Below are 20,279 nucleotides of genomic sequence, written 5' to 3' on the forward strand. Positions count from 1 at the left end.
GAGCAGAAAGTTCAGGGAAGCAGCTGCTGGTTCAGTGAAATGTGAAGTTTGATCCTGACGCTTCTCCGAGAGGAAACAGTTTGTCTCATTATGCGTGATTGTGAGAGAGAAAGTTTTTGTTCATAAAAACCAAATGATGAGGAAAACGGTTCTGAGTTAGTGTCCTTGTGCAAAATACAAGGTGTGTGTGTGTGTGTGTGTGTGTGTGTGTGTGTGTGTGTGTGTGTGTGTGTGTGTGTGTGTGTGTGTGTGTGTGTGAGTGAGAGAGAGAGAGTCAGAAAGTTTTGTGTTTTTGTGTGAGATGTGTTTGAGTGTATGGAGGCCTGTGGGTGACAACTCAATAAAAATAAAAGTAAAAATAATAAATCATAACTTTTTCATTCATAACTAAATTTAATAATAATGATAGCAAACTTATCACAATGAAATAATCATTAAATGTACAAATTAATTATGAATTTGGAATATAATGCCTTTGAATAATATACATGAATTTGTAAAAAAAAAAAAAAAAAAAATTTAAGGACTCTAACTTAAATTTCATTATTTCAAACTTTTTTCCTCATTCAGATATCTCCTCATTGGTTTCTTTTAATTTTACAAATTCAAAAAAGTATTTTTCTAATTGAAAAGAGAATTCTTTTAGTTTACCGGAGGTGTAAAAAAATGCAGATGAAACAAGTTCCATGAACAGTGGAAGAATTAAAACATTGATCGTGCTGGATAAAATTTGTCACATTTAAGAGCCTTTTTAAAAAAAATGTACACATCCACTCAAATTCTTTATTTATAAACATCTTAATTCAATATTAATTGATACATTTAATGATTATTGTGTCTCTTTTTTCAGATTAATAGCACCATTTAATCACAATAGCCTTATACTGTATATATTTATAAATGCTAAAGGACGAGTGTAACCATTTGAATCGTGTCAGAAACTGAAACCTAAATAAAATCTATTCACTACCAAAAACTAAACTTTAAATTAACACTGAATTTAAATTATTGAATGGCCGTCTTTGTTTCCATATTAGCTTTTATAATTAATTAGGACTGTTTATTATTATATTACAATTCTTTGATTGTCATCTTCCATAAGAGAAATGATATGAGGCAGGAAGTGTGTGTGATGAGTGTGTTTCTGTGTTTGCCTCCCTCTGAGTTTTGCATGCCCTGCAGCAGCTGGATGTCCACTTGTCAGCCTTAAAACTGAAATGCCACTTTAGAAAAAGGCAAAAACAAATAAAACAAGCAAACAACCTACTTCAGATCTTCACGCTCTTCATGTTGAATCCAAATCTGTACAGTTTGTAAAAGGCAGGACAGGTTGAAGTATTTTTCTTTTGCTTTCAGATCTCTATGATTATATACTGTATATATAGTTGCACCATGTTGGAGTGTGTACCTGTTGAGTATATTTATTTGAAAAGATGAATAAATATTTCTGGACATCACTTGACTCTGTTTGTATTTTGGTTAGAATCTTGAGCAGGTTTACTGCTGATCACTGAACACTTAAAATATAAATATTCTTTATTCATGTTTTTGCATTTTTTGTCCGCTTTAAGTTTTTAAAGGAATATTATTTGGGAAATACACTCACAGAAATATCAGCCTCACATCTGTAAGGGCATTTTCATCCATCTGTCCCTTGTGCTTTTTAGGTTTTCCATCATTTGAACTTTGCCTGGATTTTTAATGACTTTAAAGGCAGCGACTGAATCAGCTGCAGCTGCTGTTTATCTCCATCAACCAGTCAACTCATATTCACACAGCAGCAGTGGAAGGAAACGTGCATTAATGCACATTTTATTTTAAAAAAGGAAGGAAATGAAACTGAGTTTTGATTAAAAAAAATTTTTGAAAAATGACAGAATGAGAGGACGAGAATCTGTTGCAATGACAACCAGAAGAACTTCTCATTTTATTGTTAGAGTTGTTTTTTGTGTCGACACATCATGAACACAAGAACCACAAACACAAAAAAGCTCAACGACAAAATACTTTGTCTCAGTGAGACAATGTACGAAGAACTTACAAAACCTGCGTCTTTTAGAAATATAGAGTTTAAGCTTTTTTTCTGGGCATCGTTACAGAAACGTTAACACTGCAAAACAGTCAGTTCAACCAGGATTTAATGATGGGCTGAGTCTTAAAATCATTTTATTTATTATTGTGTCTGATTTTGAAATTTGGACAGTCTGGATGTTTGTAATTACATTCCAGGCTTTTATTAAATTTGCTCAATTTTGTAATTTTTAATACTCTTTGTTAAATTGCATTCTTTTACAGTACTGTAGTTATTTTTTCAGAAAAGAACAAAACAAAATAACAACTTTGTGATATCCACAGAATGTATAGCAACCCCCACCCAAAAAGTAAATATAGGAAAATGAATAAATAAAAATAAAAGAAGAGAAGGTAATTTAAAGGGAATTTAAGAATTTTTTTTTTTTTTTTGTAAATTACTGTTTTAGTTTTTATATAATTCTGGAAATATTCAATTTATCAAGACTCAAATTATTTCATAGGTAAGAAAAATATTAACATAAAATAAAATAAAAGTTTATTCAAAATTAAGACTCAACCCAGGATTAAATTAGGACACAAATAGTTTGAGATGAACATCAAGGTGTTCAGCTGTTGGGTTACTGATATTTACAGGATATTGTTGTTGTATCAAGTATTCTTACAGGTTATGATGTATTTAGTTTTGTCTCTCACAGTCATGAACCTCAAAAAATGACTCGAGGAGTTTTTCAAGCATTATTCAGGACAGGAAATGAAACTATTTGACTACTGGCCTCCAAGTTTGATAGAATTCAAAAGTCACAAACCAGAGTTTAATGTCAAAACATAAAATACAAATGCAAGAAATCCTAAAAATGACAGTCACATCTGGACCATTAGTGGATCAAATTAAATGAGAATATTTATTTCAAGCAGAATAAATAATCACGTCAGATTTATTTGACTACTTGAGTAATACTCACGGAAATATTCCCCAAATGATAAAGAAACATTCATCACAACATCGTTTACTACTGTGGTTCTAAAAAAACATCGACATTCTTGGACACAGGGTTCCTACACAGCATCAGTCTGGAAATGGTTCCATGTTTTTTTGTCTCAAGGTTTTTCACTTTCAGAAATCAGAGAACACAGTTTGGATAAATTTGTCATTCAGCTCATGTTGATATTTATGGTTCAGGTTTGGATTCACTCACCTGTAAGCAAAAATCTAAATTCACCATCAGATGAAATTCACTGTAAATTACACTTTGTAAGCTGCTTTAAATGTGTTTATTGTCGTCCTCGTTGATATTTGTTGTTATTTGTTGATATTTGGTCAAATGTAGGTTGTGATGTCAGAGGTGACCAGAAGTCAGTGTCAGAACATCAGTTCATGTGATTTGACCAAAAGCTTTCACCTTTATTTCATTTTCTTTTTATGCCTCCACACGAGCGACAGCGGTGGCCAGAGTCGTTTCCGGGTTTGATTCTCGTTAAAGCGATATCTCAGTGAGACCTTAATTACTGACACAAACATTCACTTTGACTCAAGGTTGAACTGTTTAGAATTTGGTGGTCAAAGGTCAAAGGTCAAGGTCACTAACCTCACAAACACCTTAACTAATGTCCGGCCACCAATCAGCATGATTGTCTGTCACTGTGTATATTTTGATTAAAGAGCCTGATCCACACACAACAAAAATTTTACTTAGTGGATTTATCATTGGAGTTCACTGCCTGGCCTCGGGGGGGCGCTACAGTATCTCACTGTGTGGGGGTCACACACAGCATCACAAAAAATGTGATCCCTGTAGGAACCCTGCTAAACATTCTTGTTTCCTCTGAATCAGTGATAATAAAAACGCAACAACTGATTGGTGTCAAAGTGCGGAGTGAAGCTGTACACTGGAGAGCGGACTCATGGGTAGGGGTGGAGCTCTCCGCCGGCGGCGGTGGTGGTCAGATGTTGATCATCACTGTTGGTGTGCACAGTGAAGCTGCTGTGGCGGCTGCCCCAGTCGTAGCAGTCGGAGGAAAGACTGTTGGAGAGACCAGAAAGTGTCAGTCGGCTGTTTAAAGGAACAGTTCAAACGTTTTGGAGAATATGCTCATAAAGATCGTGGTATTGATCTTTTCGAGCATATTCTCTGAAACAGAGACTCTCAGAAACGCAGCTGGACCCATTTTAGTTTGAAAACTCTGGGTTTGTGTTTTATGGCAAGTTTACAAGTGATACGTGTCACATTACATGAAGTAATTTCATCAGTTGTTAATATAAAAATATTGATTATGGCTGCTTTAATGAAACTGAATCTGTCAAATCATCAAATCAGTCATGATGTTGTGTTGTTGTCATGATGTACCTCGCTGATGCATTCTGGGGAGGGATGCTCCACGCCAGGTCGTCGTCGCTGTCGTACCGACGAGGGTTGTCAAAGAAATATCCTCTGGAGGAGAGAATGTGGTTTGGTATCCCAGCGGTGCTCTGCGCAGAAATGCACAAAAACTAAACATGAAAATGTTCTGCACAGAGGCTGCGCTTTGATGATCCACCATCAAAACCACAGAACACGGGTTTCAGAAAATGTTAATGAGCTATCAGTAAATACGTTCCTGTACAGGTTAAAATTATTAAACATTTTTTTTACAGTGCAGTCATGTAGTCAAGTTGAGCAGAGTCACTGGTCAGTCCACTCACACTCCACTGGGATTCACTTGCCTAAGTTGCATTCTGGACCATGATTGGCATCACACTAGTTGTGATATCATGAATCCTTCAGGTATGTCCAGGTTTAAGGTGAGCTCAGAGAAACTTTTCTCCTTCTGCTCGGTGACGGAACAAGAAGCAAACCACTATTTTTAATGGATGTAATTAAGTGTTGAAAAGGCCACGTCCAATTTGTCCTTCTGTATATATTATAAACACAAACTTGCAGAGGTCAGAGGTCACCTGACTCTGCCAGGAGGACTGACCCTGTCCTGAGGCGGCCGTCGGACTCTGAAGAAGAAGACAACCAGCGAGGTGGGCAGCAGCTCCCAGACAAACAGAATCACCCCAAACACGATGTAACCAGCGTCTCCCAGTGACGACCGCAAGTCCGCCTGGAGACACACAGACAGGTCAAAGGTCAGGGGCAAGAAGAGGGCTTTAAACTCCTGACTTTGTTTAACCTACAATAACCCTCACCTGGTCTGAGACGTTGTACCAGTCGTAGTCGAAGGAGTTGATGGTCTCGATGTCGGTGAGGGCGAGCACCACCAGGTTGTAACAGGCTCGAGATGCGTACAGTAACACCACCATGATGCCAATCAGAGTCACCTGACACACCGACGTCCCCTGCACACAGAGGTTTTACTGCTTCGTTAATCATTACGTTTTTAATTTTATGTCGGTGCTGACACTCCCACTAATGGGTCACACACCAGTGAAGCCAGAAAAATCAAGTGTTTGTCTAGAGTGTAATGGAGAAACCTTCATCCTGACCCTACCTTTGACTCCAGGTAAATGTTGGCCAGCGACATCTTGGCAACCTTGTAGAGGCAGACGGACAGCGAGATGGCACAGAGGACAAACAGGCTGTCGTTAATGGTGACCCTCACCAGGACGATGGTCTTGACGTCGGCAGCGGTCATCTTGACCAGCAGGGCACAGACCAGGTTAACTACCAGGAAGAGGAGACTGACACCCAGGAAGACCAGGTACAGAGGGAGTCTGGAGGAGGGAGAAAAGAGCTGGTCTAGATTCTCTAAAACTGTGAAGTGTTTATCCACAACAAAGTATGATCTATAACCTATAACCTAAACGATGCTTAAAAAAGACAAACAGTTGCATGGTCCATTTAGGCAGAATGAATTAGTCGAACTTACCTGTACTTGAGGAGTGCAGGTGTGTACTTGGACTTCGCCTTAAAGTAAACCTGTGAGAAAAAACAATTACACAAACACATTAGATCAAAATTACTTTCCCCTAGCCTGCTTCAGACATCTGAATCTGTTTAATGTGGTCAGCTAATAAATGTGAGAACCCTCACATCGACATGTTTCTGTGATCGACATGAAAAACATTTCTGAGCAACAGATACAATAGTTTCTGTGTTTACTTCAACTTGATGGGATGAGTACATCCCTCACCATTGGGCCAAACAACATAAAATAACTTCCCCTTCTTAGGCTAGTTTTACTGTGGTGAGGTGCAGCTGAAATTTACAAGGTCAGTTGTTGAAATCTTTGGTCCAAGCCAAGATGATCCAACATCTGCTGACCATATTAATGATCCCCAGATGATGAATCTTCATGATTTCGGTGATGCCCAAATCTCAGGGTTTGAGTATGACCATGATGATCTGCAAGAAATATCAAATATCAAAGCTGATGGAGAACATTCATGCTCCCCAGTTGACAAACCTTTTCATTTTTAGATACTCCATGAACATAAAATATAAAATAACCATGAACATGAAATAACCTGATCAAATTCCTGCTCGCCAGAAGATGAACCCTCTAGATTTTATTGGCTTGATGACTTTTCCTATACCTTTTCACAGATGCTACATTTTCAGCTCCACTATTGGTAAGACTCTTATACCCCATTACAGATTTGAACATATGGATCAAATATTGAGACAAAAGAATTAAACCTCAAAAACTCAAGAGCAACAACCTGGGGACAAGCGCTTGAACTTGTTTTGATCCCCTCATAACACAGAAGTTGTTTTCTACTCACTTGACTAAGTCTTTGGGAAATCACTAAGTTATAACTGCTGGTCATTCATCAAGCTCCCGCAATTTGAAGAAAAACAACAGACATCCAACACTGACCTACTTTGTCAGATCAGTAGAGTTGCTCATCCACAAACTTTGGGCTCATAAGATAAAAGTCAAACTATGGACATATGAAGTAGACAACAAAAGAAGCAGCTTGACAGCTGTCAATCAAAGATCTAATATAATTTTTCACCCAACTCGGGACATAGGTGGGATCAGATTCTAAATATAATTCTTTCAAATCAGGATACCTAAAGATCTCTACTCTCAGTAACTGAACCACAGTGTTTGGATGGCCCACGTGGACCAAGAAGAAGTTTTGTCCAGGAGAGCTGCTTCACCAAAGGCGTTTGTCAGATGGGTAAACAGCATCTGAACCCCCCTCACAACCACACTTTTCCTACTTTGGATTACGGTGGGCTACCTTAGGGTAAACCGATAATTCAATATTCACACCTACTTCACACAGTGATTGGCCAGTTGTGTTGAGTCAGAGTTTGAACTTCTCTCATCTTCCATTTTTACACCATTACCTTCATATTTAAACTATCACACCCTCTCTGTGACGGTTGGCTCTTCTCTCTGCCTTCGGGGGAGACCATTCGGAGCATATATAGATGCTTCTGATTCCCAGTTTGGTCGGACAGTACATAATATTAACTGCTTCTTTTCTAACATAACCTAACCTCAACCTTTTGGCTGACAAATGTGTGGCAGGTATTGGTTCAAAAGGTTTGGAGTCATTCCTACATGAGCACTGCCCAGGTTGTAGACCGACAGTGAATGCGGGGGATACCAAATGCCCTGTGTGAGGCATCTTGTAATCTGTAGCTTTTTACTCCAGCACCTTATCTCGTCAATTAGTTTCCTGAAGGGGCCCTCATTAAGGAAGTTTAAAAAATAGCCTGCCTCATCTCAGCTCTCAGGGACAAGTGGTTGAAAGCTGCTGGTGAAGATGCTCCTCTCGAGTCTGAGAAGAAAACTGTCTTTGTTTTCTGGTCTATTTCAGAATCCACCAGCTGCTGCTGATGAATAGGTGAAGATGAGAGGCAGCTGCTGCTCTGATCACTGCACAAACTGACAGAATTTAAACTTAGCTATCAGCCCAACATTATACAATTAATCTAACACTCAGTCGATGCTGAATCTTGTTATGATTGCAGCCATTAACCCCAAAACAAAGACCCTCAAATTGGTTTGGTGACTACTGGGGCAGCTGTAGCTCCAGTGGTAAAGGGGGTTATCCATTTCTTGTAAGGTTTGTGGTTTGATTCCCAGCTCCTCCTGTCCACTAATTGAAGCAGCCCTGAGTGTGTCCCTGTATCCCTGATATGTGTATGTACAGCAAAAATGTTGGTTGTTTTCAACAAAATTGTTGCTAAATGACGGTAATTCATGGAGCCAGGTGTGTTTGTCCTGACAAATTTAAAGTTGGTTGAACCTTTTGACCGTCAGCACAGACACAAGTCATCATTAGCTTTGAGTGTACAACCGACTCCTCACTTTGAAAATGAATGAATGATGTAAAGAATCTGTAAAAACAAATCCACTGGTGATCCGTCGTCTGTACAAAACCACCAGCAGGGACCAAAGCAAAGAACCGAGCTGAAGGAAAGTAAACTAGCAGCTAATCTCAAGTTCTTACCATATAATTCTTGAAACCAGCATTTAGCTGCTAAACACATTTTTCTTTCCTGTTATAAGCAGTGGTGCAGAATGTTATAGAAGGTTATATAAGAAAAATACTCTAAACCTGAACCTGATGGGTCCCAACAAAGTATTGTGATTTGGGACAGGTATGAGTCATTTTGTTGCATAACACCTTAAGAAATGTTGTATTCTCACTCAGGCTATGCCAGCCATCCGCATCCATGTGTGTCATGCACAACGAAATACACAAATCCAATGTAGAGAGGGAAAGAGACTGTGAATCCAGAATGGATGAAATGAAGTAAAAATATTAGGTAGCTCCGGGTTTCAAGTCAGATTAAGGTCTAGAATTTTGCAGCATCAGTTGGGTACAGTTTGGTTGGATCTTAAAGAAGCCAGATGTCTGGGTCTTAGTTATAGGCTGCGGTACAGAGCTATACTATACTATTGATAACATCATTGACTGTGATGGCTGCATGTTTTTATATGGTAATGCTCTCAGAATTTGCCGCTGCTTAATTACCCTCCCAAGCAACTGTCCACCAAGACCTGTCTGTGGCCTCTGATCTCATTAAATATTCTTGAAGCCTGAATCTCTCCACAGAAGCTATCGTAATGCTAGGAGTAATTAACGATTTTCACAATGATTAAAGAAAAATGTCCGGCTAAGCATTTCATGCCTGTAGCTAAGTAGCCATGTTGGAATGCAGGAAGGGTCTCCACTCTGATTGGTTGATTGTTTCTCCAGCTGCTGGAAGTAACCATCAATGATCACAACACCAGATTTGAGATATGGAACGGCTCTGCAATTTACATCCATCGCATGGAAATATTTTCAGCGTGACCTGTGCATCACTGTGACAGCATTTTCCCAAGTTTCAGTCTATTTAAATTAATTATGTCAAACTGAAATCAAACGTAGACAGAGTTTGGTTTATGTTTGACTACACAAATTGAGTTTATATTGATGGACACACTGATGGTTGATGGCTGACTGGTCCAGCCAAGATTAAGAGGTTAAAGAGTAACTTAACACCAGGCTGAAGGGGTGTTGCACCTGTAACCACACCCAGCAGTGATGTCACAGTGTACTGACCACGCCCTGGAGTACACCTCCACATCACTGCAGCAAGGACAGAAGTTAAACCACTGGAGGTGAGCAAAACAAGATCTTCAGCTGATGTTAAGTTGCTCTTTCACTGCGACAACCGACTTTATCTTTCCTTTCACCAAGTAGTAAATTTTAGAAACCTAGCCAAGTCCTTTTGTGGATTTGTGGATCAGAGTTTTGCTGCCAGAGTCTGAACCCCATCCACTCTGGTCCACCAGGACCAGTGACAGTGTCCCCCTCACCTGTGCACAGTAGAGGTTCATGAGGCTGAGTGTGAAGAACTGCAGGCAGACGGGGAAGCAGTAGAGCAGCCAGAAGGCAAAGGGTCCGAGTGCGTTGGCGGTCACACAGTCTCTGAAGTAGAAGGAGAAGAGGAGGGCGCGCAGGGCGGCCCACAGCAGACACAGGAACAGAAAGGCCGTCTGGTAGCTGAAGCGCTTGTGTCGGTACCGCAGCACCAGCCACAGCTGAGCGTAGATGAAGGCGAAGAGCAGCGAGTAGAAGATGGTGTAGGCGATGGTCAGACCCAGCTTCACGTAGGGGGGGATGGCCGGAGTGATGGTGGGAGGGGGAGGGAGGTATGAGCCGTTACCGGTGTGCTGCTGCTCCTGTGCCGGGTTCCCCTCCATGGCCTCCCCATTCATCCCCTCTGTGTTCCTCAGCAGAGGGAGGGAGGGAGAGGGGGTTAAAGACGGAGCAGCAGCCTCTGATCTCTGGCCGAAGAAGAAGAAACGTGTCTCAGCTCGTTAGATGGATCCTTCACATCCATCAAATCTTCTCCAGACACACCGTCTGACTCGCAGAGAGGAGGAGGAGAGGGAGGAGAAGAGGCACCTCCCCTCTTTTTGCCGGTGCCTGGTGGAGTGCTATTGGTGGCAGTCGGTCACATGATCCCGCTCCCCAGCAGACAGTTGGCTGAGCAGGAGGAGGGATGCTGCAGAGAGGAGAGGAAGGTGGAGGGATGGATCTGGAAGGAGAGAGAGGTAAACTGGGATCTGTGGTCCCACCACACACACACACACACACACACACACCTCTTTATTTTACTACATTCATGGGGACCTGTCACTGACATGATACATTCTCGAGCCCCTCACCTCAAACTAAACCTAATTAGAATCAAGTCTTAAACCTCAAACAGGGATCCAAAATTTTATTCCCCACAAACCTGTCAGACCCCACAAATACAGTAAAACAAGCTCACACACACACACACGGTTTCACAGCAGCATCACACACATACTTCGACTGACTCTGGTTTTCAGTATCAGTCAGGCACTGGTGGATATTGATGAATATGATCTAATACAGTTATTGGCAAATTTAAATGTTGAGTATTTATCTATTATGTGTATTATATTAGGTATTTTTACATGAATGAAAGAATGAAGGAAGGAGTGAACGTATGAACAAACGAGTGAAAGAACATGAGAGTTAAATGACTGAATAAATGAATAAATGTTAGAACAAATGAATGAATGAATAATTTAATGATGACAGTGAAAGTAAGTAAAGGAATGATTAATGAAAGAAATAAATAAATTTGAAGGAATTTGTGAATGAATGAATACAAACATGACAGTGAATGAATAAATAATGACTGAATGGACAAATAAATTAATTAACAATGACTTAGTGAATAAACACATAACTGACCAGCCAAATGAGTGAATGACTTAATGTGTGAACAAACTACTTAATTAATGATTATGAATGGTGAATGAACACATGAATAATTGATAAATAAATGGTGAAAAGGTGAATGAAGCAATTCATGGATGATTGAATGTATGAATTAAGAAATCGATGTGTGACAAAATGAATAAATGCATTGAGAGAATGAATGAATGGGTGAATGAATGAATTAAACATTTATTGTGAATTTCTGAGGCCACCGAGGCAGGATATTGACCATATATGTGCGAATTTGTCAGTTAATTCAAAGGATGTAAAGAACTAATGAACCCAAGAATTTTATTTCACATATGATATTCTACAAATTCACTGCCTTCCTACAAAAACCAACACACAACCCGAGAAAAAAACAACACGTACAGATACACAATCAATAAATATAATAAAGTTTACATTCTTACAAGTAGTCATCTACGAAAGAAGGTGATTTTACCAATAATGGTGATAACGTTAGATGATATATTTATTATTTATTAGTTGATGGTGGAGTATTTCTTATTTTGAGATTTAACCAATTATGCAATTTCAACTAAAGCTGTGACATAAATTAAAAAACAGACTGTTTCAAACCTCAGAGTGAAATCTGATCTGCAGCCTGATTAATCAGTGTCTGCTGTGCCCTGGGTGGAAATTCCACCTTAAATATTTCCTAAAACAACATTTGTCCCATGGTCTTGAAAATGACATCACACACACTGTGCTGTATTGATCCATTCTTAAATACAGAGTCTCAGTATCATGTCCATCCTCTCAGACTGGAGCTGATCTGTTTTAGTGAATGGTGAGTATCAGCCCTCATATCAGGGCCCCCCCCCCCACCCCCCACCCCCCACCCCCTCTGCAGTTCTCTGCTGTTACATAACACGAGGGGTGTTAGATAATAGAGGATGCTGTGCAGCTCGTCTCCTCTCACCATGCTGACGACACAGACGCACACTCCTGCAGCTCCATTTTTATCCACGGCTCTGCTTCTCTTTTTTCTTTTCCTGCTGCGAGATGACGTTGATTTGAACCAAATAATAGAATCAATGAAACCCAGTAGATATTTGGTACAGATCATCCTCAGGTTTAGAAATAAAAAGTATTTAACAAGAGAGCAAAGCAACGTCTCATGGTGCAAGGCATGAAAAAGAAAGAAAGACAATGATACAGCCCCCACATTAAATGATCTTCTCATCTGATTAGGCCTTTGTGTGTTGCTCAGAGCATGTATGTTCCCTACAAACTCTGTGTGTGATGTTATGCGACTGTGAGACACTGCTCTCAGAGGTGATTGGTTGTTTCTGTAGAGACTCTGTTGGGTTCATTCACAGACGACCACTTGGTCAGGTTACTTTGACCTGGCTACTCCTTCATTCATTTTCCCATGTAGCCATTGTTGAACTGTCTTCATTATAAGGCTAGCATTAGCTACTGCTAGCACTACCTGCTGCTGTTCGACATTTCCTTTTGACAGTTGGATAGAATGAGCTTTAACTTTTGGACGTTACAATCACAAAGACAGCTTTAGCTCCACCTCTCAATATTACATGGCTAGCTTTAGTCACTAGGTTTTGGACAATAGGGGGTTAGCATAAAGCGACACTGCACAGTACCATGGATAACATCAGCTCCTACCTTTGGTCTTGGGGCATGAGTGAAGTTACTGATGGCTAATCTAGTCTGGTGTTCATCTCCAGCTCTTCTGATTAGCACCATGTTCATCATGTCCTGTGTGTTAACGAACAGGAGCTTCCAAACACTGAGATCTGATGCAGAAAAGCTGCGTAGCTTAATGTGTTTTCATGTGAATGACTGTGTACTGTGATATACGTCAGTATTTGTGAATAATAAATCTGTGTTACTGTTATTTTGTAAAGAAACTGAGCCTGTTTTGTCATCGGTTCACACGTTCTGCAGGAGTCTGTCAGGACTAAATGCATCACGACAGAACATAAATATTGTAAAGCTCAGAAAACTTTCAGGGAACATGTTTTTTTTTGTTGCAGCTGCTGAACCCACTGAACCCCTCATGCTCTCAGAGTCAGAATATAAAACATGATACAGATTTACAGACAGCACACATACTGAAGCTGTGGTGGAAGAAGATCTTTGACTTTTATTATCGTCATGACATGACTCTGTAAAGACACCAGTTCAGTGGTCCGAGATTTGGTCTAGATTTTCCCAGTCCTCAGCAGACCGTGTGGAAACAGGTTCATTGCTTCAGGTATCATCAGTAAACAACAAACAACTCTGACTGAGCTCCTTAAGCCAGGACACATTTATAACACTGCTTTACATAAAAGTGAAAATACACAGTGAAAGACAAAGAACGTCACTTTTACTCTCAAATCTAAGAATAAAAAGTTTTTCATCAAAACTGTTCAAAATGCTCTGAAATGTCAGAGCTGCAGAGTCTGTTAGATCCTGGATGACTGACGATAATAAATGGCTGTTTTAGTTGATGATTTGCATCGCAACATTTCACAGGCTGTTTTTCTTTTTTCTCTTTTTGTCACGTTTCAGGCTGCAAACAAACAACCAGAATAAATGACTGATCTGATTCACAGTCACTGTTAGACATCTTCACTGTTGAACATCCTCATCCTCACGTTCCTCGTCAACCAACAGTAGAATCTCTCATAGACTATTTCATTTATTTATAAATGAGGAAGTTATTTCATCCCAATTTATAATTTTTTTTACATAATAAATATATTAGTCTGTTGTTGATTTCCTGTGTTAATTATTCCTGCAAATTTAAAAAAGATTTTACAGAAATAAATTATTTGGTTGTAAGTAGGAGAAAGTCACTGATAAATGTCTTATTACTCTCACATAGACAACTCTTTTATTCAGAAATTGGTCATTTGGACACTCATTCATAATCAATCATAAAGTTTGATACAGGCCCAAAACTCTGTAATTAAAACCCCAGAGGAGCAGCCGCAGTCATAAAGGACTAGAGGAGAGACATAAGACGAAAGGAGATGAAAGTGTAGAGGAGGAAATAAAAGGAAAGGAGAGGAGTTAGAGGAGAAAAGGAAGTAAAGGAGGTAAAGGAGAAGACAAAGAAAGGATGAAGGAAAAGAAACACGGAGGGGATTAGATATGAGGAGAGAAAAGACAAGGAAAGAAGGAAAGGTAAAGGAAGCGAAGTGGAGAGGAGATGAGGGAAGGTAAAGGACGAAGCTGCACAGATACCGTGTGCGTTCACTAGATGGTGGCGATGTCCTGCTGTAGAATATGAGACAACGCTCACGTCTGCAAGCCTCAGTCTTAAAGTGCTGCACTGTTTGAAACTGAAACAACATAATGATCAATAATCAATTCAATAATCCAAAACTTTACAGGAGCGTGATGCAGCCTTTACTGTTTCACTAAAACACTTTGGACTAAATCTTTTCTACAAGTTATTTTGAGCAAATTATCTTTGTTCAGTTGCTTTTATGAATAATGTAACATTTTATTATTAATACATCCATGGTTCTACTACACATCTGCACACAACTACACTACAAAAGTTCTAGAACAAGACTTCCGGTCTACCATATATACCAAAATAAAAGCATCCTGAATGCTTTCTACACACCTGCAGAACTTGGACACGTAAAAGCAAAACATTAAGCAGTAAAACATAAATGTGAGTCAGAAAGGGACAAGATGTTAGTAGTTTCTTTACAAATTAAGATTAATCATATATAAATTGATTAATTCTGGACTGCTGGTACAACTAAATAAGACATTTGGAGCCTACTTTATATAGGCCTATGTTTTTTACAGTGTGGTATTAGTATTTTTACTGGTGTAAAGGGCCTGAACTTCCTGATCAGTCTATGGAGAGCAACTCCAAGTATTTAATTTACCTTCGAGATCTTTATTTTGAAAAACTTCGGAGGTTGATCGTTACTGAAGCCCCCCCCCCCCCGGGGTGTCGCTCCCGCTGCTGCCCGTCCACTCTCCCCGCTCCCCCTCCTCCCTCAGTCCGCCTCTGTGCGCCGCGGCATCAGCAGCTCGTGTTGCCCGCTCTCGCCGCCTCCTCTCCGGCTTCCTTCGCTGGGGAACACCGCTGGTCTGACTGTGTCCGCGGAGCATCGGGGTGAAAGATGAGTCCCGGGTCCCGGAGCTGGTTTCGGGTCTGCTCGTGCCTGTTGAGCCTGAGTGTTGTGGCCCGGGCTCTGGAGCTGGAGGAGCTGTTCGAGTTCGGAGAAGAAGCCGGAGACCAGTTGCTGCAGCCCGGCTCCGACTCCAGCGCGGAGCTGCGTCTCAACGGGTCTCTGCTCCTCTTCAGCGACACCGTGGACTCGGTTTATGTGAGTGTGACGATCAGCTGTTGTGTGTTTAACGGGAAGGAGGGAAAGTTTCACCATGAGGTTCATTCATGAAACAGGGATCTGTGTGAAGAACCGCGGCCGAAAAATGAGGAAAAATCCAGTGTAGTTCCGGCTGTGAGTCCCCAAAGTCACTGATGTTTATCAGTTTGAAAGTTTATCAACCATCGATCAGAGATTAAAAAAAATGAATTAAACACATTAAATAAAACAAATAAATTCAGCTTTATAGAAATAAAATAAAACCAAACTCAACTTAAAATCATTTGAATTCAAATGAAATTCGCCCTGAGATTAGATTGAATATTTCTTTAAGTTTAAAAGTGAGAAAAACAAACAAACAAAAAAAACATTTCGAACTTTTCACCATTCAGGGGATAATTGATATTTTTCCTTGAACCTGAACCAGTGATTAAACTTATAACTGACACAAACATACTTTTTTTAACCTTCATCTTCAACTATATATTTTAACATGAAGAAAGATTATAATTATTATGATTCTAATTATAATCATGGGACATCTTAAGTTACTTAAGAAACAAGCTGAGCAAAGTTAGCGGTGGTTCTCAGAGACGTCCTGTTGTTTGCCAAACTGCACCAGAGAAACAGTGATTTTTAACTTGGAACTGCTGGATTCAGTGTTTCTACTGGTTTAGTCCCCTGGTCCCTTTGTCCTGGAGAAGAAGAGACCTCTGTGGAGAACTCAGCTGCTGGTAAAAACCTCCTGAAAGACTGACACTGAAGGAATCCAAACCAGGAGAACTTCATGATGTCATCAAACGCCATCTTTTGTTATTGTTTTGATTGAGAGACCCTGAACGGCAGAAAATCACACATTGTACCTTTAAATCCCTTAAATGATGCTGAATCTCACTCTGCTGAGGTTATTGAGGATCATCTGACTCCTCGGTCAAATGAAAGTAAATTTGAAGGGACTTTGGCATTAAATCATGTAAATAACAGATACTTTACATTAACAGCTGTGTTTTGTAGATTTGGGCAGATTTTAATACATTTTTAGTTTTTTTAAGGTGATGTTTGCAGATGTGGATTTCCCTCCTCTTCACTCTCACTTCAGCTGATATTTCCAGCTCCTTCACTCCCACTGTGAAGATTCCACCTCCTTTTACATCTTCAGTTTCGTTCAGTGCTGACACTTGAACCTCCACTTCAACTTCTTTCAGCTGCTTCACATGTTTCAGTTGTGATTGATGTAATCGAAGTGAATTATCTTTTCAGTACGATCTGAAGCACTTTGTCTGCTCTGTGTGTGTGTGTGTGTGTTTGTTTGTTTGTTTGTTTACACCTGATAAGGTTTTCTATTGGGTCACAATCACCTCGACACGTTTTATAATTGTTTACAAAATAAGAGTCCTCTGTCTCAGATGCTGCTGCTTTGGTTTGATCAGTGCTGCTGATTCCTGACTCTGATTGTTTTGTTTGTGGTTTTATTTGTGTGTGTGTGTGTGTGTGTGTGTGTGTGTGTGTGTGTGTGTGTGTGTGTGTGCATGTGTGGAGGTCTGAGGTGTTGGATTCTCTGTTAAATATGTGACCAGAGGCTGGAATGTGAGTCAATTAAAAGCCAACACAGATAAGCCTTTTATCAGCCGACACACACACACACACACACACACACACACACACACACACACACGCTGAATGCATTCCTCAGGTCATGTGACAGCTAAGCCTGATTGGAGCATCTACACTCGGTGTTGGACTCAGATCTGTTTCCAAGTTGCTGAACTTCAACCAGTTTGACTCAAAACACTTTTTATTTTTTTATTCAGTTTAATTTAAATCGTTTTTTTTCGTCATCTTCAGAGATTAAAGAGGAAAATAATTAAATGTAAACATGTCTCTGAACAAAACTGGTTCACCTTTGGGGCAAAGTGGGTCCTGCCCCAGGGGCCCAGATCCCAGAGGGACCTCTGGTTTCAGCCTCTCAAATTTATTTTTTCATGTATTTATGTCACATATGACAGTAAATATCTGTAGGTTTTGGACAAAGTACATTAAAGTCCTCACAGTTGGAGAAGTTGTAGATGACATTTAAAAAAGAAAACGTACCTCCAGCAGTTGTGTGTGTGTGTGTGTGTGTGTGGGGAGGGGGGGGGGTTATTGGGGGGAGAGGGGTGGTTATTGGGGGTGGGGTGTTGCTGCCCCTCACTGTTACTTGAGCTGCAACAGCTGGTTGAGTAAGGGGATCATTTTGTCATATCTGACTGTAAAGTGAATATTTTTGCATTTTTTACAATTTTCAGACATTTTTTAGACAAACTGACAAGTCAATTAATCAGCAAAGTAACTGGCAGATTAATTGATAATGAAAATAACCGTTAGCAGCAGACTGAGCTGTTACATTCCTCCACTGCACCAAGACTAAACTGGGTCCCAGTTCCAGACACATTACTGTTTCTACTCCAGGCAGGACTTTAGTTTTTTGTGTGTTTACACCAAAAGTGACAGAATGAGTCTAAAAGTTACTCGCTCTCAGTGGTCTCATACTTTAGGACCCCACTGGATGTACACGGTGGCGTCTTCATCATCATCATCATCATCATGTCAAATCTGCAAGCTGGGCTTTAGACCTCAACCGTTACTGTGGATTATTATTAAAGCTCCACAGTCTAAAGGCAGATGTCCATGTGTTTGTGATTATAAAGCAGGTCTAGGTTCTATATTAATACTGTGAAAGTATCAAAGCCTCAGTCCACAGAGAAATGCACACAGCCTGTATTCAGAGACTGAGCCTTAAAACCAGCCGTCAGGACTTCTGCAACTTTGTGATGTCACAACAAAGCAGTCACCCCCCTCAGCCACGCCCCAAGCCCCGCCCACCGGGACCCACCATACAACCTTGCAGGATTTGGTTTCTCTGAGTGTTTACCTGAAATCTGCTATATTTTTATTCGATCACTCAGAAAACAGTCAGCCAATCAGCAGAGAGGCTCAGATCCTCTCTTTTGATTGGCTGACTGACCTGTTGTTACTACACTGAGATGGTTTTTGGTTCTTAAACCACAAATATATCTTCTGATGGAGATCAACTCTTCAGATAAAACACAGAAGTTAAACTATGGAGCTTTAATATAAAACATTAATATAATATATAATATAAAAGTTTTGGATCTGGAGCCTTAAAGCTGCTGTAGTTGATGTTTTTGAGAATGTATGAAATGATCCTGTGTCTGTGTAGGTGCAGCAGCTCTGTCGGACCCTTTTCTTTGCACACGTCGCTGAACTTCTCGACGCTCTCATGCGTCTGCGTCGACTGTTGTTCTTCCCTGTTTCAGTCACTCCACCATTTGTTTTCCATCCCCCAGTTAAAACAGCAGGGTTCAGACCACACAGAGCTCGGCGTCTCCACAGGAAGTTGACAGGACTTATTGAAGGGTCTTGCTCCGGTCGCCTTCATGTTTTACGTTATTTCAGACACCGAGGGGCAAATGTGTTTAATTTGGAGCAGACATGTAATCACTTGTGTTGTTGGAGGATAAATCAGTCAAACAGTGTTCACCCCGGGCTGTTTACACACAGGACAGGAAATGTATGGATGTTATGTGTCCTGTTGGTTTTACCCCACAAGCAGAGATGTTGGTCGGTCTTTATGTTGACCGGTTAAATCTGTTGTTCCGCTGCTTTGTCTCTTAATGATACAAAAACTTACTCTGACAAATATAATTCTCAGAAAAGACAAAATCGAAACACAAGCAGCTGGGGGAGAACTTTGTTGAAATAAAAGACAAAACTGGCAAAATTTAAATCAGGATCCGTTTCATCTAAGAATAAACTAACATGGTTCAGACCGGACTTTTGAGACCAGCTGGTTCTGATCATTTGTGCCATGGACACATTTTTACAGAAGGCAAGTAAATTTTAAAATTTTTTTAATGGGAAGAAAGAAAGAAAAAAACTTTGAAAAGTACCCCCCCCCCAAAATATGTTTTCACTTGCCCCTCTGTTTATACAGATTAGAAAAATGAAAAAAATTAACTTGCCTTCCAGAGCTTCCGTACATTTTGTTCCATCCTGAGGAAAAACATTCAGGTGTGAAACAACTAGTTCTCACATTAAATGATAAATCACCTGGTCAGACGTCGACCTGTGCACAAGGAAAGGGAAAAAACTTCTCGCAGTGTGAAGCTCTAATTGGTTGCTGTGAATCTGTGGTCTATAAAAGACCCACCCCCTCTTTTTAGTGTCTCTAACTACCCCCCTGCCCCCACCAGAATGAATGACATCCTGTTGGTCTGTGCTTCCCCAGTAATTATCAGTCCTCCAGTGACGCTCCTCAGGTTTTCTTTTGCAAAGAACCTTGAGGCCTGAAAAGTGCGGAGTCTGCCGTGGAGTCAGATCTCCTGGCTCGGCTCCAGCTCTCGCTCTCAGGTTTTTCCGGTCGTACGACGCTCAATCTCTGACAGGAAGTGGAGCGACCCCGTGGAGTTGGCACATCTGGAACACATAGATGTGAGACATCTGTCCTCCAAAACCAGATGGCAGCACTCGGAGTGTTTCCTCCCTCCGCTGTTCTCACACTGATAATGATGATCTCAGGGGTCGGACATGTGTGATGTCAGCGGCGTCCTGGCAGGTTTCCATGGAGGACTTCATATGATTCCACTGCTGGTCCTCACACAGCACATGTGTTGTTACATGTTGAGCCCAGTCTTTAACTGTCCAACTTTAGAAAACTGCTTCACGTTGGTTTTACTTTTTACTAAACC

General features: G+C 40.4%; 2 protein-coding genes across 2 annotated transcripts in view; one reads left to right on the forward strand and one right to left on the reverse strand.

Annotated features, from left to right (window-relative positions):
• Positions 1 to 1,338: 1,338 nt before the first annotated feature.
• Positions 1,339 to 10,502, reverse strand: gpr137bb (G protein-coupled receptor 137Bb). Its single transcript, XM_071503165.1, has 7 exons — positions 9,784 to 10,502; positions 5,884 to 5,933; positions 5,506 to 5,728; positions 5,204 to 5,353; positions 4,990 to 5,118; positions 4,380 to 4,501; positions 1,339 to 4,055 (listed from the first exon to the last, which is right to left on the reverse strand). Exons 1-7 carry the CDS (start codon positions 10,183 to 10,185, stop codon positions 3,935 to 3,937), a joined length of 1,197 nt encoding a protein of 398 aa, XP_071359266.1. The 5' UTR covers positions 10,186 to 10,502; the 3' UTR covers positions 1,339 to 3,934.
• Positions 10,503 to 15,160: 4,658 nt separating this feature from the next.
• LOC139635726 (nidogen-1-like) overlaps positions 15,161 to 20,279 on the forward strand; it is a 33,388-nt gene continuing 28,269 nt past the window's right edge. The window contains exon 1 of the mRNA XM_071503121.1: positions 15,161 to 15,531. Within this exon, the coding sequence (XP_071359222.1) occupies positions 15,325 to 15,531 (207 nt within the window). The 5' untranslated portion in view covers positions 15,161 to 15,324. The remainder of the gene's footprint in view (positions 15,532 to 20,279) is intronic.

Source organism: Trachinotus anak, unplaced genomic scaffold (assembly GCF_046630095.1).
Source record: "Trachinotus anak isolate AG129_WGS33_773 ecotype Australia unplaced genomic scaffold, CSIRO_AGI_Tana_v1 ptg000019l, whole genome shotgun sequence".
Taxonomy (NCBI): domain Eukaryota; kingdom Metazoa; phylum Chordata; class Actinopteri; order Carangiformes; family Carangidae; genus Trachinotus; species Trachinotus anak.

Coding starts and splice junctions, on each gene's coding strand:
- gpr137bb (XM_071503165.1), bottom strand. CDS start 10,185: ATGAATGGGGAGGCCATGGAGGGGAACCCGGCACAGGAGCAGCAGCAC. Junction 5,354..5,505: donor ACATTTACCTGGAGTCAAAG/GTAGGGTCAGGA, acceptor CTCTGTGTGCAG/GGGACGTCGGTGTGTCAGGT. Junction 4,502..4,989: donor GACGGCCGCCTCAGGACAGG/GTCAGTCCTCCT, acceptor ATTTCTGCGCAG/AGCACCGCTGGGATACCAAA.